Source organism: Aythya ferina (assembly GCF_964211825.1).
Source record: "Aythya ferina genome assembly, chromosome: 5".
NCBI classification, from domain to species: domain Eukaryota; kingdom Metazoa; phylum Chordata; class Aves; order Anseriformes; family Anatidae; genus Aythya; species Aythya ferina.
Window position 1 is genome coordinate 36,883,660 of NC_140301.1, and position 24,171 is coordinate 36,907,830.

A 24,171-nucleotide genomic window follows, 5' to 3' on the forward strand; every position below is an offset into this window, starting at 1 on the left:
CAAAGTCCTGAAGACTGTGGCTCTTGCCATTTCTATGCAGGGTTTTGAGTGAGGACAGCCAGTCTTGCCCTTGCAGCTCAGAGCACATCGCTTAAGATGTGTGTTTGTCTTTTTTTTTTTTTTTTTTTTTCCCTGCATATCACTTTATATCTGTGCTGAATTTCTTTTGCCAGTCATTCAGTCTTAAGGAGTATTTCTGCAGTTGTTCATAGTCATATCCGTTCTTCTTGATTCTCTAGATACCTTAGTTTTATTGCAAACTTTCCTTACTGTTCATTCCTTGTTCCAGGTCCCTAATGCACTTGCTGAACAGCACAGGCCTCCTGGAAAGAACTATTTATTCATGGTCATTTGTTAGCCTACTTGTCCCAGTTAGCATCTACAACTGAGAAAGAGATTGCTTGAGCCCTAAAGCTTCATGAGAGCTGAAGCTTCATAAATGCCACAAGATGGTGCATCATGGTGCACTGATGCTGAAGTCAACTGAGTTTTTTTAGGACAGGGAGGGTATGTCAAGACTTGACTGATACTTTATTTAGCTATGTGAGAATTCTTGCTGCAGTCTCTTTACCACATAATTTTCTTACTGTGTGTGTTTTCTCATGAAGTATCCAATCGTTAGTCATTGTGGCTGTCACATACAAATCAAGTTTAGAAAGGAGTGTGAAAATGATCAAATACCAGATTTAGTCTTTGAAGAGGATCTCATGGCTGTTAGGTGATTCTTCTGACTGTCTTGAATGTTTTCAGTGATGATTTTGGAACTCCGGAGCTCAGCAGTAATCTCAGTAAAATACAGATGTATCTTTCCATCTCTGCTGCACTGAAATGGCTGTTTAGGACAACTTTTTCCCTGCTAGTTGTGGGGAAAAAAACAAAATCTCCGTCAAATAGTGTCAGTCTTTTTTGGCTGTGTGCTAGCCAAGGAGAACAATTAAATTCAGTGCAGGAGAAATGGTCTTAACTTCTTTTAGAGGAAAAATATTCTAAAACCTTCAGAAAAGCTCACTGGGCCTCTTAAAATTTCAAACAAAACATTTTATTCTAATGCGCTGCATTATTTCTGAAGTATTCTAGAGAAAGGAAAAAAAAAAAAGTGCTTACTGCCGGGAATAGGACATCTTGCTGAGACAGTTAAAATAGCAATTATTACATCAGGGTGTATGCAAAACCAAAAATGGCTGACAGGACTGACCAGAGCAGAAATGCAAGAGAATATCTATAGGATACAGCTATTTACAAATAAACACATGAAAAATAATTTATTTGAAAGTCTACTGCATGGATGTTTCCCGTAGCTTCTTAAATATTTTTCATCGAGATAAACACAAAAGGAATATGCAAGACAAAACAGAAATACCTAACTTTGTTCATAACGGCAATATCACAGAATCTTTTTAATTGACAAAATATGTGCAGTGGTGGGAGATAAAGTTCAATAATGTGTAAATGCACGTCTTCCGTAAGTAACAGCAAAGGGCTGTATTAATTCAAAGTCATACTGCAGGCAGTCCAAAATTCCACGTCTTTCCAATGTCCTAGTAGTTTCCATGGAGTGAATCTTCTGGTTTCATTTAAGGTGAAAAGATGTTTGAAATAAGTGATCTGTGGTACTTCTAAAAACAGTTTTAAAATGTTAATTGATTTAGTCTTTCCTCTCTTTTTGAAAAAGCATATGATTCAAGCTTGGATTTTCTTTTCCCCCCTACTGGTACACTAGTGCATATGGAATTTGTAGCATAAATACATGTATACAGTATATGCATGGAATTTGATTGTCTTAGCTTCTGATGAAGTGATAAAGGCACTCAGGAAAGTATGGACAGATAACCATTTCTCCCTTTAACGAGCATTTCTGTGTCAGAAGGACAGCAGAATCTGAGGGCAGGGGTTGCAACTGTAGTAGCTTGCTGTGTATGGTACTCTTGGACAGGACTAGGGTGCTCTGAATGCTACTGTCCCAAGATGGAGTTAACAGTGATGGAATAATTTTTTTTATAAGATCATGTCACGGTTTCAGTGAATGGTAGGCCCTTTTTTCTGTTCACTGAAGCAGCCTTTATTTATAATTAGGAATGTGAAATCAAATTGTGTTTGAACGAGTATGTATATGGCATTCACAATCCTGCAGTTACTGGCTGTAACAGCTCATGGTTGGAAGGGCTCTACCATTATGTTTGTTTGGAGCCTACTGACTCTCATTGTAAGAGTCTTGACTGCTGTCTGCTCAATTTAATCACTATTCTCCAAAGACTGTAACTCCATTAAAATTGTATAGATACTACAAAAATGAGCTTTAAAATACCTACCTGAAGGCAGAGACTCACTCAGTATTCTTTGTTCTCATGGTAGGCATTCCAAATAGATAGGTGAAATAATCAATGGCAATCTCAGCACCAGTCCTGCAGAGCTAGTATCTACATTTGGCTGAGAACAGGTCTGATCCTGCTGTCAGAACCAGGCACTTGTGCCACACAAGTGTTAACAAGCTGATGCAGAGCAGCTTCTAACCCGACTCCTGATCTCTGCAGGAGATGCAGAGAGCCAGGCCCTGGCTTATTTGACTGTGGCATGTGGGTGAAGTTACCACAGCCAAGCCTGATCTAAAGTTTGTCTGTATTTAGCAGCAGGTGTGCCAGAAGGGTGCTTTAGTGCTTTGCTGTAGCAAGAACCTGTGTAATGTTCCTTGTGTCTGAGCTTGCATTTCCTTAAGCACAGTGTGGTGAGTATGCACCTAAGCTGCAGGCATGCAGTGGCCAGCCAAAAGATAACCATGTGGTATACGTGGCTGTACTGCAGACCTTACAACATTCAGATACAGATCTCCCCACAAGATGGAGAGGTATTCTTAAAACATGTTGGAGGAGCCAGCAGCTGGCCTTCAGTTCAGTAACCGAAGGGCATGAAGTAACTTGAAGACACAATCCGCACCCTCTGTCTAAGTGAGGCAGCTCAGCATAGCAAGTGCTAGAAGGAAAGTCATTCTAGCTGTGTAAGAGAGAGGTAAGTAGGAACAGCAGTGGTAAGGAAGCAGTACTTGGTGTTCAACATAAATGTGCTCAGATTCGTGGAATCACAGAATGGCTGAGGTTGGAAGTGACTTCTGAAGTCATCTCATCCAAACCCCTGCTCGAGCAGGGCCACCCAGAGCAGGTTAACCAGGATCACACCCAGGTGGCTTTTGAAGATCTCCAAGGAAGAGAGACTACAGCCTGTCTGGGCAGCTTGTGCCAGTGCTCAGTCACCTGCGCAGTAAAGTGGTTCCTGATGTTCAAATTAAACAGCATTGTAGTTAGGTGAAGAATGGAGAGTTGCATTAAAATTTAGTACAATCTCAAATTTTCAACCATCAAAAAAATATGAACAACATTAACTTGGGTAGACTGAATTTCTTTACAAGAAATTCATATTAAACCATCTCCTACGTAGGTTTATCAGAAAGTGAGAGAATGTGATAGCAAGAGATATTTTTGCAACACACAGACAAATGTCCTAATGTTTGTTACCAGTTATGAATAACAGCAAAATCAATGGTATTTGTCTTTTCGTATTTGCCTTTATAGCAGTAAGAAGCTTCTCTTCTCACTTCACCTAAGTAAACCAAAAACTGCAAACAAAGTCTTGGCTTCATTTCAGGTCAGGATGGTAGGAGCAGAAGGAATCTGTTTCGTTTCACACCCAAGTGGAAGTTTTAAGAATTTGCTATTATAAAACCAAAGCTTTTGACACACAGGCAGTTAACACTGAAGAGCTTCAACTTTTAGTATTTTTTAATCTCATTTTATCTCTAAGACTGTAAGTCCATTTTAGTCATAACAGTACCCTGTCAATGGTACTCTGACGTTTTATGCTTGGTCTCCTGCTTCCTTATTTTATTTTATTTTTTTAGATGAAGGTACATTTAATATTTGCTGACTTTATTTCAGTATATTAAATTTCCTATTTATATAGAACCTTCACATCCATTTCCAGCAGCATCATTGGAACACTATCTTGTCACCTGCACTGATAAGAATGTGAGACAAGGTTCAAGTGACTCATCTTTCAGAAGCTATTTGAGATATCACAAGGATAGGGTAGGGAAAAAAGGATAAGGAGAAAACATTATCTTTTCACTCAACTTTCTGTATGCACAGCCAGCTGTTTACTAGATTGTGGTTGTGATACTTGGAGATGTCATAGCTCAGTTTGCTTGGATTCCTCGACAAGAATTTGGTTTTGCGTTGTCATAGCAGGAAGGTAATCATTGACTGGGTCTTGAATGCTCGTAAGAATCTGACCTACCCCTCGGCTGATTCTCTGCCCATAAGAGCCACTGCTGTTTTTGGCTGAGATTGTCTGGCCTCTGTAGACTTGAGCCTGATGCTCACATATTCCAAACTTGCTTAGCAGGATAAACACATCTCTTTGGAAAGCTTTGGTGAAAATAGCATATAGAAATGGGTTGGCACAAGAGTTGAGTGGGTAGAAGAGTACCAGCAAAATCTTTGAATTAGTGACAGTTATCAATGGTTTGTTCATAATGGCAGATAAAGCATGGAAAGAGATGGGAGCCATGCACAGAAAGTCAGTGAAAATCAACACAGCCATCCGTTTGGCAATCTTGGTGTCTTTGTCCCCTGACTTGTACTGAGGGTTTCGCACAGTGATGTAGATTTTTATGTAGCAGGCACAAATGATGACAAAAGCAATGATGTTACATATTAAAACAAAGACAACGTAGGCTTCAGCCACTGGTGTTTCTGTGTCCATAGGCAAGCAGATGCTGACTTTGCTGTAGCTGCTGACTCCAACCAGTGGCATAAGGGCCAGAAGAAAGCACGAGAGCCAACCTCCCAGCATGATAACCAAAGCATGCCGGAGGCGAATCTTCCGATCTGGGCGCATGGCAAACGTGATGGCGTACCAGCGCTCCAGGGTGATCACAGTGAGTGTGTATATAGAAAGTTCACTAGCAAAGACTGTGAAAAAGCCTGCTGTGTTGCAGCCAGGCCCTGTCTGCCACTCTATAGCATGATTATAGTACTCTGACCTGGTGTAGAGATCCACTGAAGCAATCAGGAGAAGGTATAACCCCATGCAAAAATCAGCAAAGGCCAAGTTACACATAAGAAAGCGTGGTACAGTCAATTTGTAGTGGCTAGTCAGAAGGATGAAAAGGACAAAAATGTTACCTAGGATGGCCAGCAGGTTCACAAACCATACCACAATCCTCAGAAATTGATATCCCATTATGTCCTCACAGGGATTAAACTCATCAGGTTCTGGAGTGCATATTACATCCTCGTTGCTTCCACAGACAGGATAGTCATAATGACTGTCAAAGGTCTGCATGTCGTCCGTTTGAGGGTTCTTCAGCTCTTGGCCAAATCCAACATTTCCTTCCCCATGATCTTCGAAAAAAATGTAATATTGGGAATTTTCATGAAAATTTCTGAACTTGGTGTTTTTGTCATATGTAGTATCAGTGTGGTCTGTGTATTCTTCTGTATAATCTTTGTAAAGTGGACCTCTGAGAGTTTTGACTGATCTTCTCTTACGAAAGCTGTGACTGCTGGTCTGGTTACACATCAGATACTCCAGAATTCTGAAAGAGTACAGGGGAGAATTACCACTGGCATTTACAGTCTGAGGTAAACAAAGGGAACACTTCAAAAACAAATCACTGAATCAGAATGTAGCTATAAAAGTGTAATCAGACATATTTTTGTTAACATAAAGTGAACAATAAGCTTGAACGTTTCTAGGGTCAAACATCTCAGGAGACTTCATCATCACAATAGCTATTTTTTTTTTTCAGTCTACATCTTTCCTTTCTCTCTTACTGTCAGATATCCCCAGTAGTAAATTGGCCTGCCACCATCTATAATCCCTCTTCCTTCTTGGTAGTAGTTCACAAGATTGTTTATAACGCCTTAGATGATACACGCAATGTTATTTTCCTTTTCATTTTTACTCACAAATCACTTTCTGTAAGAATTTTAATCACTTTCATTTCTGTTCTATGTATTTCCTCTACTTTACTTACAGCTAACTAGTACCATAGTAGTTGGGAATACAGTGCATCATGGTGTGATGCACCTGCATTTGTAGTCAAAATTAATTTGTATTTATTAGTAGAAAAAAGTTGCAATTCAGCATCATTTTTTGTTTAGAACTTGAAATCACTTAAAATTTAAGATTGCGTAAAATTCAGTCTGAGATATGTTCATGTTCGCTAATAGACATGCATGTCCGTAGTGTTTTTTTTATTAGGTTGTGCTGGGTTCCTTCTGCACATTATTCCTGTCCAAGTTTTGAATCTCTCCCGTCTTATTTGATTGTCCTCATTTTTCCCAGTCCATTTTAACTGTGAATGTTATTGGTACGTGAGTTTTTTCTTCAACAATTCATGCACTTATCGTAGCATATTTTCTAATATACTGTACACTGCAATGGCAAATGCTGCATTACTGAAGATTCAGGCTGTTTTCCTGAATTGAGGGCTGGCCTCAGTAAGAGTTCATGGCTCTAAACCTTATTAAATTTTGTAGAAAATTACACTGAATTTGAATTCTGAAGTAGAATGCTGCTAACCACAGCAAGCCATTCCCTCTTGTGTGCTCCCCTTCCCCCCATGCAGCAGATTAGTTGCTGTGTTGAAACAGGACATCTATAAATGTATTTTTTCCCTCCAGAAGCTATCAGCACCTCTTCTGATGGGAAGCTGGAAATCCTGCTAAAATTACTACTGCAGAATATCGTACATCCTTGGTTTTTCAGTTAGAAAACATCTGAAACATGAGGCTATAAACCCTCAAAAAAAGTTATTTTTCTAGTCCTTGCTGTAGCATATTCTGGTTGTTCTTTCTACCATTTTTTTTTTCCTTCTGGGCTTAGCAAAAGGAAGAAAAAGGTCCTACACATTGTGTATCAAAAATTATATCAAAAATTCTTTTTTCCCTCAGCTGGAATTGTAACCTCTGTTTCAAAGAATGTCCTCTATACCTAGAAAAATGTTCATAAGTGTCAATATATGTAACTTTATATTAGTACTAAAACATTGTCTTCATTTAATTCCTTTAAAAACTCACCCACTGCTTTTTTTCATGTGCTTGAAAGCACAGCAGTGACTTGGATAGGACAGATCAGCTCGCATTAGTTGAAAAAAAATCTTTACAGCTGGTAACTTCTTTAAAGTCCATGTGTTTTTGGCCATTAGTTCTTTAAGGCTTTCCAGTCCTTTGGCTGGAAGATTAACAATCTCTGTTCTGGAGATATCCCTAGGTAAAGGAAGAAACAGACAAACTTCAGAAAATAAAGTGACTGGCTCTGAAATTTCAGATTCTTACAGTGATTGATGAATTTTGTAGAATTCTACAGCAAATATCAAATCCAGGGGAGGTTTTAGCAAGCTGCACAGGTATTTTCCACTTTTGAAGCACAAGAGCAGTTACTACATATTCTTTTGAACTATATGTAAATAAACCCTAACTTGACACCAGGGACTGATTCAATCAATTCACAAGCTCAGATTCAACTAACAGTTTAGCATATAAATAACTTTATGTACAAGAACATGTCCATTTCCTTCATTAGGAATACTATGTATACCTTCCAGGCATGTACATATACTGTCAGTATGTTTCAAAGATTTGTGATATCGCTTTGCTAGGTTCTGATGCCATTCAAATTCAAGTACAAAATTAATTCCTTCTATGATTTTCTCTGTGTTTTAAAGCTTATTTTTAATGTCTCGGAGAACAGACATGATGAAGAAATACTAGGACTTCTAAAATAACACCTTTAGAGCCAACCATGTAATGCATGTACAACAAAAATACAACAGTTCTTCAATAAGACTGGATCTTCCACTGGAAGAGCTATTTTCTTTTGGGCTTACTCATTTTAACCTATTGGGATACTTCAAGAGAGAGCACTATAATTGCTAAAACAACATTTTTCATAACCTGAAATTAAATTCCTCTACCTCAGCGTATCCTGAAACTCTCAGGAAATGTAGTATGTTTGATGCTTTCTCTTTACTGAGTTCAGCTCAGCAGTTGCATTGCCCGGTTTGTGGATTTCCTTTAGAACTATAAGCTGCATGCCAGCTGATTCTGCTAGTGTTTTCCACTCATCTGTTTGCTTTGTCCCTAAACCTCTCTGTAAAGAAATAAACCAGTAAAAACGTTTCAAGTGTAGGAGGAACACTAAGCACTTGCATCATGAACACCCATGCTAATAAATAGTTCAGCTTTTTCTATGCATTGTTTTCCAAGAGTGCTGTTCTTGTCACGCTGTGTTTTACCCGCTCTGGCTGGTTTCTTGTGTCTAGAAGAAAATTATTACTAATTTTATTCTTTAAATAAATTGCTTCTCAATCTCTTGGTTTTACTCTGCCTTATTTTTTCTTTTGTTTTGCTAGTGTTTGTTTATAATTAAGTTGCTTCCACTGTTTGAAGCAGGGCTTTTTACTTCTAATAGCTTCTTTGCTATCATACATATTAAAATATGTCACAAGGAGTTGATTTCAGTAACGTCAGCTTCTTTTTTTTTTTCCCCTCAGATCTGTTTTGGTAGATTGTGTTTCTGCTAAGGCCTTGAGATGGGTCTTAGAACAGTTTGAATGCTGCCTACTGTCATTTTATCTTTGAATCCAGAGATCATCCAGTTTGACCTCTGTCCTCAAAGCAGGATCATCTAGAGCCAGTTGCTCAGAGCTAGGTCCTGTTGAGTTTTCAGTATCTCAAGAAATGTATACTTCACAACCTCTCTGGGTAGCTTGTTGCAGCTTTTGACTACCTGCACAGTAAGGACGTTTTTGTTATGTTGAACTGGACTTTTCTGTATTTCAGTTTGTGCTTTTTTGCCTCTTGTCCTGTTACTGGGTACCACTGAGAAGAGGCCTGGATCCATCTTCCCAGCTCCCTCCCCACCTTTCAACTACTTATACACATTGCTAAGTTTTTCTTGAGTCTTCTCTTCTCCAGGCTAAGCATTCCCAGCTCTCTCGGCGTTATCATGAATGACAGTTGCTCTAATCCCTTATTAACTCAGTTACCTTTACCTATTTATTTTTCACCAGTTTCCTCATTTTACGTAGACCTCCTTCTGATGCAAAACATCTTGTTAATGCACATCTTGGACAAGACCTTACTAAGACGTAGCTGGCTGTTTGGCAATCCCTATCAAGTACTCATGGTGGTGGCAGCTACCTGCAGGAATGGACCATGGCTAAACGTCATGTGATGGGAAATGTTAATGCTTTTTGGAAGGGAAGTGACACATCACAAACTCTTGGGAGTTCTTTGAAGGTATTCTCACACAAACATAGGGAGAAAGGTGATGCTGTTTGTACAATGAACTTTTTTTCTGAAAAGCCTTGTCAGTTAGATATCAATTGCGATTGAGGTAACTAAGATGTTATGTGACAAGAGGAATGGCTCTCATGGATTAATAAAAAATTAAAAATAGGGGAGGAGCTTGGTACCTAGCGAGAAGTATTCATACTAGGAGAAGAACAGAAAATGAACTGGTATCAGAATATACATGTTACCACAGCAGAGGCCCACAGAAGCTAAATTAGTGCTGATAATACTGAAATATTCATAAACAGTCTGAAAAGAGAATGAGTAGAAGCAATGAAGTTTGTTCCTGCCACAAAATTACACAGGGTGGTGAAAGCTAAAGCTAACCATGAAAAGGAGCAGAAAGATCCTGTAATACTAAGTGACTGAGCGGTAAAATAATAGATGTGATTTAATGCTGATGAACATAAGGTATGCTTAGGAAAAGCAATCTTAACAGTATGTAGATGACAATGAGGTTTAATTTACCTAGCACTCTGGAAACATCTTGGAGTCCTCACTGTAAATGTCATCTCAGTGCTATTCAGTAACGTTGAAGGGAAATAGAATGCTAAGGATTTTTAGGAAAGAATGAGAAAATAGAACAGAGAAAAATCACTCTAAATCTAACATGACTACATCTCAAATACTTTATGCAATTCTATAAATACTACATGTATTTTACAGTGTGCAAATAAAGTAGAAAAGCATAGAAAGGATGATCAGAAGTATCAAAAACTTCCTATATGAAGTAATAAGGAGTAGGTAGAGAAGCTTGATAAAGAAGGCTCAGAAGTCTGGAAGTTTCCTGGGTCCCCAGTTTGGGAAGTCCCTGAACTACTGGTACCGTGTCTGCCACCGAGAGGTCTTACCGCCTGTCTGTACCACTGCTATTGCAAATAGAAAACCCTCTTGGGAGTCTGGTGGTAATTTGTTCTCCTCTGGAAGGTAACGTTGCAGTTACCCTACCTAAGCCCACACTTTGTTAGCAGAGCCTGTCAACTGGCCAGAGGAAAAAATGTGAGCTTGGTTGGGATTTTTTTACCTTACCAATCCAGTATTGAAGATTATATGTTAAGATTCTCATACAACTTCAAACAGCTCAGCAGCTGTCTTGAAACTAGAAAGCAGAGGATTGGAAAGGTTTTAAATAATAACTATTAATCTTCAGAGCAATGTGTATCCAAGAAGTCAGAGTTACCAGGCAGATAATTGAATCTGTGTCTGTATTAATATAGAGGACAAGTTTTCTTAAGTGTTTTTCTTCTGTTTCACTGTATGATCAGCCCTTACTCTGGGCTGCTCAGAAAAATGGGAAGTGACTGCAGCTACGACAGCCTCACTAATACATATTTATATAGATAACTAAGACATTATTAAAACACAGCAAGTGTACAATGCACAGAGTATCCTGCTACTACTGCTAGGCTGTAGCTGGCTCAAAGACACACGAGAATATACAAGAGATCTGATAGACTCAGCAAGAGCATCTGTCACAAAATTAAGTGACTATAGAAGAGGTTGGGCAAGAAAACTGAGACAATGAATGACAATGAGTCAGGAAGGAAATGGTCAAATTAGCAGAACAGGTGTGCAGCCTCCAGCTTAGCCCTGCGTATTCGCAGGATAGTAAGGTAGCCAATAAGCCACCAATTCTTGAAATGTTGGGGAGGATTCTTGAAATGTTGGGGAGGACAGTGGAAGCACAGGCCTGTCAGTCTCATGTCTGAACTGGGCTTTTTCTTAGAAGTTCAAGCAAAAAGTACAGTTAATGAAGATATGGGTTAATATGATATACCTGAGGGAAGTTAGCATGTAAAGGGCTTTTGTAAAGTCCCACTTGAGAAATAAACCTGAGTGTTATGAGAAAAATTTGCTCTTAGAGCATCCTAGGACTTCTACAAGGCCTTTGACAAACCACCACCAAAGGCTAATATATAATATGTATATAATATCATGTCCAATATTTTATATAATTATATATTTTTTTTGAATGTAAACATATAATATGTAATTATAATGTTATATATTATAATATTAACAAGCAAGCAGCATTATGTGAGACACTGAATGTTCAGGGTTATCTTGAAGTGCTGGAAAAATTTCCTGCAAGCCCAGATCCAGACCAGACTCCAGCATTTAGCTGGGATATAGAGCTGCTCAGGTAACTGGTAGTGGTCGATCTTCAGTAGTACAGAGCTCTGCACTGCGGAGTGTAAAAGTAACCAAAGTGCATTCGCTCACTTCTAAAACCATGGCTTGTTAGCTGTTTCTTTTTTCCTCATGGTTTCTCATAAATCTCAAGACATTTCTAGGAATGTCTTGACATATCTAAGTAAGCTGTTGCTTAACTTACATGAAACTTGCACATTAGATTGCAGAGACATGGGTGAGCTTCAGAGGAATATGGGAGTAAAACATAGTTTATGGCCTAGGAGATGTTTTCTGAATGAACTGTATGTATGATACAAGTATCAAATCTGGGCAGCTAAATATTTGTCTTATACTTTTTTCTGGATTATCATTGTTGGACTATTTCTTTATGAAGTTCAGAACTAGATGTAATGGGTAATAGCTTTTTTCAACAACCTCTTTCACAGCCAGAAATGTGGTTGTAGTATGAAATCAAATAATAAGAACTTAAAAGGTTGAGAAAATGAGATTGAATGCGTAGTAGCACAATTAAGAATTTTTACCTAATCACACATAGATTTCTGAGTATTGCAGTACTATAATAGTTTAAAAAGCACAAGATATATGTGCTTTTTATATGTGCTTTTTTATATGTGCAAGATGGGCTTAGATTCCTCATATTATTTCTGTTTACTGAAATAGTCTTTAAATTGACAAATTTGCACTGTTTGATTAGCAGAATGTGGAGTGTTCCCGTTCCTTGGAGACTTGCTTGTGCTCAGTGGCAGGAAGAATGGAACCTCCATAGGTAGGACTTTTTCCTAGACCGGGAAGTGATATTTTAAAGAGTGCTTCTGCTTTCTAAAGATGATCAATTGCCCACATATATCCTGTACGACAATAATGTTTTGAATTTGGGCTGCATGTTTTGCGAAAGCCAATTGCACAATAAGCCTGATTATGTTTATATTTTTGTTGTATTCTACTGATTTTGTGTTCTAGGCAGCAGCTCTTCTTGATGTATTTTAGTAAATCGGGTCCATTGAATCTCTGAATACTAGCCAAGAATCCATTGTCAGGTGAAGAACAATATGCTGCTAAAATAGTTTTCCAAAGGTAGCAATCTGTGTATACATCTGAATGTACAGCAGTGACAGAGGAATCAGAATGACCGGCGTGTGTTCTGTCTTCAGTGATGCCACCCCCCACTTCCTCTGCTTTTGCAAACTGCAAATACGTGAAAAAAGTACCTAAATTTTTAATATCTACTTAAATATACCACCTAACCAGGTGGTCTGAGAGCATGCCTAAACTCATGTAACATACCTAGACAAGGGTAATTATTTTGTAGTTAAATATTTTCCATTGGCTTTCATTAAAGTTAAAATGGAAGAAAATTTCCCCATCAGGGTAGATCCAAGGTAATTATTTTGATCTCCAAGTTGCTGTTGCTGCTGAAATCCTGATCAGGAAAAAAAGCATTAAACAATAGATCTGTGGCACAGACATTTGTTCCATCAACCACAAATTCTCTCACTTCAGGAGTGTGTAAAAGGCAAACCAGAGATGATGAGTTCTGACAGCTTGGTAGGGAGGCAAGGCAGAAAGACAATCTCATTTTTGAGCTCGATAGATACTTCCACCCCCTCTCCTTTTAATTCTGCTACCATTGTAGGCAATGCCCTTCATTGCCCCAGGAAAAGGAATATTCATCTTCTGGCAATCATTTTCCATGGAGTTATTTTTCAAGAAGGAAGAGTATTTAAGTGGAACTTTTTTCTTGAGGAAGGTCCAATGTCCACAAATTCCTATGCCAGCTAATGAAGCTAACAACAGCGAGATGCCTGAACCAAAAATGACTTAATTTATTTATTAAAGTAAGCCAAGTCATTTACACTACCCAAGTGGCATATGGAACAGCCATATTGGTCAGACTTCTGAGGCTATTATGCAAGTTAACAAATCTCTCATCTCTCTATAATTAACTCACTAATGTTAGTCTTGATGGTGCAGCAGGGTTGTGTAATAAAGCACTGATTGCAAACACATTTCTGTCCCCCGTGGGAGATGTTACTGGCCCTCAATATGACACAATGATAAATCACAGTGTTTGACTCAGTTCTCATCCATTTTGACTTCAGCCTTCTTAAGGAAGCACATAAGTGGGAGTTTCAGAATTTTTTTTCCCCATTAAAGTAGTTTCTGAATATCAAATAAGGGATCTGTGGAGGTGGAAGGATTCTGCTGTAAATTGGTTTTGGAAGATATCTGCTTAATAACAAACTCTTCTTGCGTCACACATGCAGAATAATTCCTAGCTGTTCACAGATAATAGGAGTCTCTAAAATTGCTACTACAATTCCATTAAAATTAAATTAAAAATTAATACTCTAAAGATCTTTAGCTTAGTACTAGCAAATCAAAAGAATGTGATGTGAAATACTCTTTTTTAATCACTGTTGATATACTGATGCTTACATGCTATTTTATACCTTCTGCCTTTGAGAACAATACCTCTCTGTAATCAGTGAGTGTAGTGATAGGACAAGGAGTAATGACTTTAAAGTAAAAGAGGGTAGATTTAGGTTAGATATAAGGAAGAAATTCTTCACTCAGAGGGCAGTGAGGCCCTGGCACAGGCTGCCCAGAGAAGCTGTGGATGCCCCATCCCTGGAGGTGTTCAAGGTCAGGCTGGATGGGGCTTTGAGCGACTGGTCTACTGGGAGGTGTCCCTGCCCATGGGGTTGGTATTAGATGATCTTTAAGGTTTCTACCAACCCAAACTATTCTATGATGCTATAATATCACTGTAGTATCACATCCCTCTTTAATTATAAATACTACTGTAGCTATAGTCTACCATTCTAATGGGAGATGGATAATTGGCTGTTTAGATTGTAGATGTAAAACATGCCCTGAGATGAAGGGTCAGTGACAGCTATGCTAGCGCTATAATTACAGAAAATCAGAAAAATTTCAAGTCATTTCAGAATCTGTCTTGAAAAGAGAGGGTAAGGTGAGAAGGCAGTTTTCTACAGTTACATATGTATATTCTAGGAAGTGATCTCTAGCCCCTGACACAAGAGGTTTGTGTGGCTTAAATACATCAGCATACAGCATTATTATTAACCCACAACTCTTTGCAGCATGTCATCACTTGTACACCTCTCTGGCATAACAATGACAGTGGTGCTCTAAATGCCCACAGTAACTCCAGGAGTCAAAATCTGCTGCTGCAGGCTCTCACCTCCCTTTTTTTCTTTTGCCATTCCTAGGAGGAGCTTTTCAACCCTTTGTGCCACCTGTAGTCCCAGAGGGAAGATGTTCAGTGAGCTGTATGAGACCTCAAACATAGCAGGAGAGTGTGACTTGGTTTGAGACTGCACATTGCATGTGACAAAGTAGTATCATAATGAAAATATGGTGTCTAGGTAGCATCAGATGGAAAACTTATTTCTGGTCAGATACAAAACGAGAAAGGGATTTTTTTTGTTGCCATGTGCAATATTAAGAAAAAGGCCTCATCAACCGAATACTAATGAAAATAGTGGCTGACTCAGCACCAACACAGTCTCTGCCAGTTGTACTACCATGACTGCCTCAGTACAGAGGTGGGTTGCGTGAGCCTTCCTGGAAGGCAGAAGGCAGTCCAGCCAGCAGGGAAGCAGAGCAGCAATGGCCCTTTCTGGGACAAAACTACCACCCAGGTTCCCTGAGCAGGAAGTTTAACAGCCTCTCTGTAAGCTTTTCCAGTGTTCCCTCCTGATCTATTGCCTTCTGATTCCAGAAAACACTCTTCTGCTCTGCCTAAATGGGCAATTTTCCTGCTGATTGTGGACCATGATCTTAATTGTATTTTTTGTCCAGAATATATAACTTCTAGGAACCAGTTGGAAAACACTTCCTCCTCGTTGTCATCTCAGGATCTGGTCACTCCTGGCATAACTGAAATTTAGCCCTCAGGTGACTCAGTGACAGGATAAAAAAAGTAGGCATTTTAGTCTTTGACAGCATCTCGAGAGACAGTGCAGTGTGTTCCTGCCTTTACCTGTTCTCATACACACCTGTATCCCAAGGACTTTGCAAGTTAAAATGAAGAGGGTTGGACTAGATTCCTCCCTTTGCAGGCTCCCTGGAGAGAAGCACTGGCTGAGATGTCCCACCAGTTGGCACCTTTGAGGTGAGAAGGTTGTGGCATAATGTTACCCTGTTGACCTATGCAGTCTGCAATATTTTTTTGCAGAGGGAAGGGGAATGAAAGAAGTGAGAGGATGGGAGGAAGAGTTGGCCTGCGTGCCCTTATAAGCATGGCTGTAGGATTGGTGCTTCCTCTTTCAGATCTGGGGTTAGCTGGTGATGCATCATGTGCCACTGGGAAAGTGAGGAGAATTTAAGGAAGCAGACAAAATGTCAACCCTTGTGTGATAGGAGTATTTTGGCACAATTTGTTGTTGGAATGACTCTGATTGTTATGGACTGCCCCCCCAGCGTCCAGTTATTTCAAGTATCTGCTTCAGAATTAGGAATGCGTGGTCTGTGCTTCTCCCTCCCCCCAGGCTGGTGAAAGGAAAACCTGATACTCACCAGAGCTTGTCTCAGACCCTGTTCTCTGCTAGCAAGTCCAGTGGACCTTGTGGTAGAGAGTGATGTGGAAGAATAATGTGGCCCTGAAAGGTGGGCCCTCAGCGAGATTTTCCTCTTCATCCAACAAGGCCAAGTGATTTAGACAACTGAAGCAGAAGACATGCTACCATCCACACACAGGTCTCACAATGCATCTGCATTTAGATGCAGGGAACAGAGAGAATCAGAGATTTGATAATGACCTCGCTATCAAAGGTGTGTTGCAACTTTGCACAGTAGGTACACAACTCTCCTTAGCATGAAGTTGTATCTGAAATGTCTGCATGTAGCTGGTAGCCAGCCTGATTTTCTGGAGTCAGCAAGATTCTGGGAGAAAAACATCTGTATTTTTTCATAACTATAGCTAATTACTAGGATTCCTTATGGAAACCACACACCATTATGCTGATGTAAAGGTGCCATTCTGAAGAACAGAAAGTGAAACTGATTCTTCCGTGGAGGAAGCACTGCCAGCACCATCTGGTTTTGCAGTGGAGGAGGGAATCTCACTTTTGGCACCTCAGTTTTCCCCATGATTGGTTCTACGTGCGATGTTAAATACTAAATGAATAGAGTCAGACAATATGGTTCTTCTTAAAGTTGTGTCACTCCATATTGCCATTTCTAATTTTACTGGAGAGTTTTTGGAGGATTATGAAATAAGACTGGAAGCTGAGTTATGTGAGAAAGAAGAAAAGGCAGCACCAGAAGTAACTATTCTGTCTAAAATTCCTTTAAAAAAATCTTTTTCCATTTCCTTTACATACATGCTACTACAGTCCTTAGTTTTACAATTGCACTCCAATTGTATAGTCAGGAGACAGATTGTAGCACAGAGTCTTTCAGAAGAAAAACCTGTAGGAACACTATTTCTAACAATAAATGAGTTCCCTAAAGAACAGCTTTCACTGCTGATCATCTTTTTGTAAACATGCCATTCCCACTCTTGCTGCTCTACTGCTGATAACAGTTGGAAAGAAAGCATTGTATTATTTTAAAAGCTTTCTCTACTTCATTTTCTCCTACTCACAGTAGAGTTGGTCCGCTGTGTACTCCCAGAAATGCGTCTTCATTGATAACTTTCAGGTATTTGTTCTTGTGCAGATAGCTGCAGAAACAGACAAAACACAGGTATTTGGAAATAGTTACCCATGGGTTAAAGATCTTCAGTTTACTTGCCTAGTAGATTTACAAAAATCATATGTAAAGGGCCACCCTGTCCCAGTGTTGAGTTGAAGGTACATGGTTGAATGTAGATAATGCAGTGCTACTGAACACTCAAAACAAAACAAAAACAAAACAACAACAAAAAAAGCACCCAAATGGAACGATGAATTTTTAATTCAATTCTGTGTTTTTAGATTACATTTTAAAATGATTGATTAGAACATTTTTTTTAATATATATATATTTTAAGCTGGATTCCTGTTTACCGTGGTCTGAAACTGTCGTTTGAAAAGCTTAAAAGTATGAGTTGTTATTGGAGGTAATTTGGTCAAGTTCCAAATTGCTTTATATTTATCTCAGACTTTGTTCTCAGTGGCCTAATACAGTTAATGAAGGTTTTGTGGGAAGATCTGGGAGAAATAATTTGTTTCAGTAATTCCACAGTTGCAGGTGTACAAAGAGAAAGCATAAAAAACCTTCAGGAGCAATAGAAGCACCAGCATCCTATTTTTCTGCTGGAGTCACAGTGAATGTATGGCACTGAGCACTTTTTAATGACATTCTGCAAAGAGCAGATAGACATGGAACATGATGAAATGGAAAAACAAGCCTTATTTTTATGCATATGGTGCCAGCTTGTGCGTGAGTTGGGTTTACTTGACACAGAGTTAGAACAAAAATGTGGTTTTGGAACAACTGTCCAGCTAAAAAGTACTTCACAAAATGCTATGGGCATGCTAATTTCTTTGACGAGGTGGTACTACAATGCCAATCCCAGTACCTCCCTGGTTAGCCAGGAGGACTGCAAGCAGCCACATCTTCTAAGCATAGGCAGGAATATGTGGAATTTGCTGAGCAATGAAGAGAGACTGAAGATGAGGTTGTGATACATACACGTGTGTGTCTATATATATACACAGACACCCCATACACATACATGTAGGGATACAGGTAGGACTTTACTGTGATAATTCTTTCTCTCAACTAGGGATTAAAACCCAGATGGTGTTTTTACTTAGTTCAATCTAGTTCTGTCAAAATGTTTACAAGATTAATAGCTTGCAGGCATCAAATCTAGTTGTACTCGTTAACTTAATTGAATTGGAAATTGATGTCTTATGATGGCAGTCATTTACGAAATATAGTAGTCCCTGGAGAAAGATGAACGAACATCTCTCTCTCTTGGCAGAGGGACACTACATAAGCAATGAGATACTACAGTCCAAGCATTTTGTATCTGTATTATGGTAAGTCAAGACCTCTGAGAGAAGCTTGAACTAAGGCAGCAGTGGAGATGGTGAAAAGCTGCAGGGCTGAGCTTCAGAGCAGAAGTGCAGTGCAATCCATTAAAGAGAACACAGAAAATTGCCAAGGGGAATGTGTAATCCCCTTGATGAAAAGGTTGTAAAATGATCAATGCTATAAAGGCCCTGAAGGAACATAGTGCCTTAGGCACCTGTGACTATCCCATTTATACTCAGAAGATTTTTCCTCTTTGTATCAATTTTCTGTGTAGTGAGAAAGGTAAAGTCTAATGGCCCAGTAGCAAGCCACAGATTAAAACATGAGACTGTGGTCTAGGAGCAGCAACAACAGCCCCAAGCTGCAGTATTACAGGCAGCTCAGGTTTGGCAGAAGCAGGAAGAGGATCTCCTGCTGATAGGAATGGGACAACAGTCGATCACTCAGGCCAAACAACTGCAAGTGGCAGAATCCCTTGAATCCATTTTGCCAACAAGGATACGGGGCTGGTGGAGGTCTTGCACTGCAAAAATGATGAAGAATAACATGACAGCAGGTGATTTGTAAAATCTTGCTCCTCTTAAGTCCAGCTAAAGGACAAAAACCTTGCAAGGACTGCAGACAGACTGCCTGATGGAGATCATGTTTGAAAGGGTAGATAAAAGCAGAGAAGAATGCCAATGATGTGATCAGCAGAAAAAGAGAGAAACAGGAGGAAACAGTGTTGCCCATGTGAAGCCAGGTGACATTGCTCCAAATGTCACCTATCATGTTCAGAATGTCATTGTTCAGAATTGTTAAGATAATTATAAGTATGATAATCTTAAAAAGAGGATTTTTGTAAAATTTCAGTGTTGTTGGCACAGAAATGATAAGATACCCAGACCAGACCTATTATAGAAATTCAATGACATGAAAGGGTAAAGAGTTTGATATTACTGATTCAGGCAGTAATACTAAAGGTGAAGAGGGAAGGTAAATGTCAGGATGCTGGGTACTATAACTATTATAAACATTTTAAAGCTAGCTTGTGATGTAGCTAGGAAGGCAAAAAATATGAAAGGAAGGTTGTACACCTGCTTTCAGAGGGTGTCAATGAAGATGCTGTGCCCACTGTGCCAGTTAATGGCAGAGGTATATTCCCTGTCAAACCTTTCTTAATTCTAATCTCTGTAACAAAAACACCATTTGAGGTGGTGGCTGTGGAGATATTTCAGTCAACTCAGAAAATGCAGAAGACCACCATTTTACCTCTGTGCTGCAAGAATCTTTCAAATTCAGATAGGTGAACTGGGGTTTGGCTGTAAAAACAAAGTCAAAGCACTTGTTTGGTTTGGAAAAAAAATCAGGTAAAAATTCGAATCCCATCCTAGTTGATGTCATTGGCAAATTTTCCTTAACAGTCGTTGTATACAAGCTTACATTGATCACCATAGTGAGAAATGAGCAGAAGTAAATGCACTTCAGCTGGGTTATACAACGCTAAATCTTAGGGAGCCATGCCAGGATAAAATTTCTGGCATGTTACTTATTGGACATTGCCCATGCCTAAAGCCTTGCTTCTTAGAGAGAAAAACAGCCTATTCTTTCTCCTCATCTATTGGTGTTTGAAATAAGCTTTGTTTCTTCAAAAATATATGACATTATAGTATCACATTACATTTGTGCTTTCTCAGAAGAACTCAGACTTTTATATTCAGTAAATGACAGCCTAGTCACCTTTGGTTTGAACTATTGCTTCAGTTTGCAGATTTCCTCATGATTTTGTCTGCTAATTAATGCAAACATCAAAAACAGAGCAAGAGCTAAGAATTAATCTAAGATTTCAACATCTAGGTTGTAGTTTTGAAGGACAGAAAAACCTGCCTGACCTAATACAACCCGTCTGCTTTAATAATTAGACATTGTTATACAGCCAAGTTTTCCCCAACATTTGAACACTATAGTGAGTGAAAAACCTCAAATATAATAGTTTGCATATGCAATAAAAGTCTTCAAACTTACAAATAGAAAGAGCTAGGTGGAGACTTAGGGAAAGGTCATAAGCGTGTGTTACCAAGGAGGGGCTACAACGTTAGCTGCCAGTTTCCACATAGATGAGTCAGGCCCATCAGAATGTACAGTTTCCTGACGCTAATTGATTTCAGTTGTTTAAGCTTTTACTTTGATAGGTAGCTCTTTAAAAATTGAAAGAAATAAGACTCTAGTGAATAGTTATTTGATAAAGAAAGTTTATGTATAGCCAGCATAAGTCCTTCCAAGAGTTCCTTTAATCCTGCTTTTACGCATGGCCAAATGGTATAGAGTGTCATTTAAATACAGGGCAGAAAAGAAAACCACAATTGTGATACCCATGTGTATAAACAAAAGTCGAAAGGCTAACAAATCACATGGGTGAAGTGGAATATCTGCCCTTGGTGGGGACATTAGAATAACAGTCATTTTGGAAAGTTGGTGGAAGGCAATCAGATAAACATCACCATCACGATGCAAAGTACGCAGGAAGTCTAGAGTAGGATAAGCAGATGGTTTCATAGTGCTATCAGTAAAAGAAGGGGTTTTGATCATTTTGTTTTAAAATCAGATCAATAAGCTAATGATAAGCTAATAACCAATGACTAATACTGAATCTTGATGGGCTCAAGTTCCAGGGGTAGGTGGGAAATATATTTTTTCAGGTCTGTACTACCACTGCCCCACCAGGACAATGTCACTGTAGTATGCAGAGGAGCATCAAGAAACCTTAGGAGGACATGAGACAGTAATAGGGCATTTAAACTACTGTGTACAATAGGACAATGTCATGTCAGGGCATGACAAAGATATGAGTATTAAGACATTATCAATGCATGCTTCATAAAGTAACAAGTTAGAGAGTCCATCTGAGGAAAAACAATTCTTGATTTCAATTTGAGTGGCTTACGGGATCTATTTCAAAATGTTACTGTCTGAAGTCTGTTTTGTAAGATCAGCCACCAGGTACTGATAATCAGCAACTTTGTAGGCCCAAAAAAGACAAAGAATATACCACAGCTAGAGTCTTCAAAAAGGAGAAATACGTATGTATGAGAAAAGTTCACAGAATCACAGAATCACAGAATTTCCTAGGTTGGAAGAGACCTCAAGGTCATCGAGTCCAACCTCCAACCTAACGCTAACAGCCCTCCACTAAACCATATCCCTAAGCTCTACATCTAAACGTCTTTTGAAGACTTCCAGGGATGGTGACTCCACCACTTCCCTGGGCAGCCTGTTCCAGTGCCTCACAACCCTTTCAGTGAAGAAGTTCTTCCTAACATCTAACCTAAAACTCCCCTGGCTCAACTTAAACCCATTCCCCCTCGTCCTGTCACCAGGCACGTGGGAGAACAGGCCAACCCCCACCTCGCTACAGCCTCCCTTGAGGTACCTAAAAAGAGCGATAAGGTCACCCCTGAGCCTCCTCTTCTCCAGGCTGAACAAGCCCAGCTCCCTCAGCCGCTCCTCGTAGGAGCGGCTTTAAAAGTTCTTTAAAAGTAAACAAAAAGAAGCAGGTATAAAAGTTGAATTACCACAGGTGTTCTGGGAACTCTTTAGGGATACCATTTTGGAGATACAGAAAACATGTGAAGAGCATGAGATGGTAAAAGAAAACCAAAATACCGATGTAGTGGGTTTATGTGGCAAGGTTTTGGTAGCAGGGAGCCATAGGGGTGGTTTCTGTGAGAAAGATCTAGAAGCTGCCCCATGTTTGGGAAGGGCCCCATTGTTTTCAAAGCTGAGCCAATAAGCGATGTTGTTTTGCGCCTCTGTGAGAGCATATTTAAGACAGGGAAAAAAACGCTGCGCCAGACAGCAGCCGGGAGAGTCAAGGGAGTGAGAAACAGCCTGCAGGTGCCAAGGTCAGTGTAGAGGGAGGGGGAGAGGTGCTCCAGGCGCCGGAGCAGAAGTCCCCTGCGGCCTGTGGTGAGGACCATGGTGAAGCAGGATGTCCCCCTGCAGCCCATGGAGTACCACGGTGGAGCAGGGTTCCACGCTGCAGCCCGTGGAGGAGACCACGGTGGAGCAGGTGGCCCTGCACCGACGGAGGCTGCCGCCTGTGGAAGACCCCTGCCGGAGCAGATTCTGGGCCGGACCTGTAGCCCGTGGAGAGGAGCCCACGCAGGAGCAGGTGATCTGGCAGGAGCTGCTGCCCGTAGGGGAGCCAGGTTGGAGCAGTTTTCTCCTGAGGGATGGACCCTGTGGTACGGACCCATATCTGGAGCAGTTCTGGAAGAGCTGCTGCCTGTGGGAAGCCCACGCCGGATCAGTTCATCAAGGACTGCATCCCGTGGGTGGGACCCCACAGCACAGGGGACGAGAGTGACCGAGAAGGAGCGGCAAAGAAGAAGTGCTGTAGACTGACCATAACCCCCATTCCCTGTTCCCCTGCGCCGCTCGGGGGGAGGAGGTGGAAGAGGGTGGATGGGGGGGAAGGTGCTTTTGGTTTGCTTTTTCCTTTGTTTTCTCACTTCTCTCGCTTGTTAGTAATAGGCAATAAATCTTACTATCTCCTTATGCTGAGTCTGTTTTGCCCGTTACAATAATTATTGCGTGATTTTCTCGTCCTTATCTCAATCCTTGAGCCCTTTTCACATATTTTCTCCCCATTCCTCTTTGAGGAGGGGGAGTGAGAGAGCGGCTGTGGTGGAGCTCGGCTGCCCACTCGAGCGGAACCACGACAACCGAGTATTCAAACTCCTCAACTGAGATGAAAAACTGAAAAATGCCAATAGGTCCAAAGATATTTTTACAAAATATTTTTACTAAAACTGTGTTTTCCTCTGGGGGTTAAAGATACGAATGAAAAGTGCTGACCAGCTATCTCAACTAACATATAGTTTCACATACCTTTATTTTTCAGAAAGTGTTTAAAAAACTTTTATTTCTCTTCTTTCATAGTCCAAGGTTATTTATGCCATCCCCTATATTGTAGCTGGACACAGCTTTCTCAAGGTGTTTTTTTTGTTTTGTTTTGTTTTTTAAGCTAGATTATTTCAGTGACAAGGTTTACTGTAGTCCTACAACCAATTTATGAGCATAAGGAGTGATGGAATACGAATAAACAGATTAGAGAAGAAGGGAGTTTTCTCAACATTTTCTTCCAAAGGATCACTTAGTTAAAACCAACTAAAGTTACAGTTTTATTTCAGCTTCTGGTTTTAAAGTAAGCCCATAGATTTTAACAAACAGGGAGTAAAAAACAAAACAAACCCACAAAACAACATTGGCCACACATTTACAGAGCAGCACTATAACATTAAATGGGTTCTGGACATAAAACATGTTAGTCTGTTTAAATATTGTTGGTTTATGAAATGAAGGTTAAATGATGAGCAGACAAAAGACGTGTGTTGGTAAATTAGCAATATTAAGGATTCATCGTGTGGTTTTACCACACCATTGCTTATCTTGACTCTGAGCTCAGCCAACCATTATAAATGATCCCTGGGAGTGTATACCAAAGTAAATATATTCCTTTGGAGTTTATTTTTGTAATTAGATTTTGTGATTGCACACTCTCCGTTTCAGTACTTTAGCTCATGTCAAATATATTTTGCCATTTGCTGGAACTATATTTTTAAGAAACGTCTTTCCTTCCTTGCAGAAATAAACACTGGTGCAGGAGCACCACATTGCAGAAAGTCTGCAGAAGTGA

General features: G+C 39.8%; 2 protein-coding genes and 1 long non-coding RNA gene across 10 annotated transcripts in view; 2 read left to right on the forward strand and 1 right to left on the reverse strand.

Moving 5' to 3' along the window:
* Window positions 1-24,171, forward strand: part of LOC311437750 (uncharacterized protein) — a 69,843-nt gene that overhangs the window by 3,566 nt on the left and 42,106 nt on the right. The gene's annotated exons all lie outside the window — the stretch shown is intronic.
* The window catches only part of TSHR (thyroid stimulating hormone receptor), a 78,257-nt gene continuing 55,103 nt past the window's right edge, over window positions 1,018-24,171 (reverse strand). For 4 of the 5 annotated variants that reach the window (XM_084521412.1, XM_084521411.1, XM_084521410.1 and 1 more), the window contains 3 exons: window positions 17,116-17,193; window positions 7,074-7,262; window positions 1,018-5,587 (listed from right to left, as the gene is read on the reverse strand). In XM_084521412.1, coding sequence (XP_084377538.1) covers window positions 4,177-5,587; window positions 7,074-7,262; window positions 17,116-17,193 — 1,678 coding nt within the window. In that variant the 3' untranslated portion in view covers window positions 1,018-4,176. The remainder of the gene's footprint in view (window positions 5,588-7,073; window positions 7,263-17,115; window positions 17,194-24,171) is intronic. The other variant, XM_084521413.1, reaches the window with a different exon arrangement.
* LOC311437751 lies at window positions 18,904-23,053 on the forward strand. Its single transcript, XR_014693676.1, has 2 exons — window positions 18,904-21,557; window positions 21,988-23,053. It is a non-coding gene; the product is annotated as an uncharacterized lncRNA (long non-coding RNA).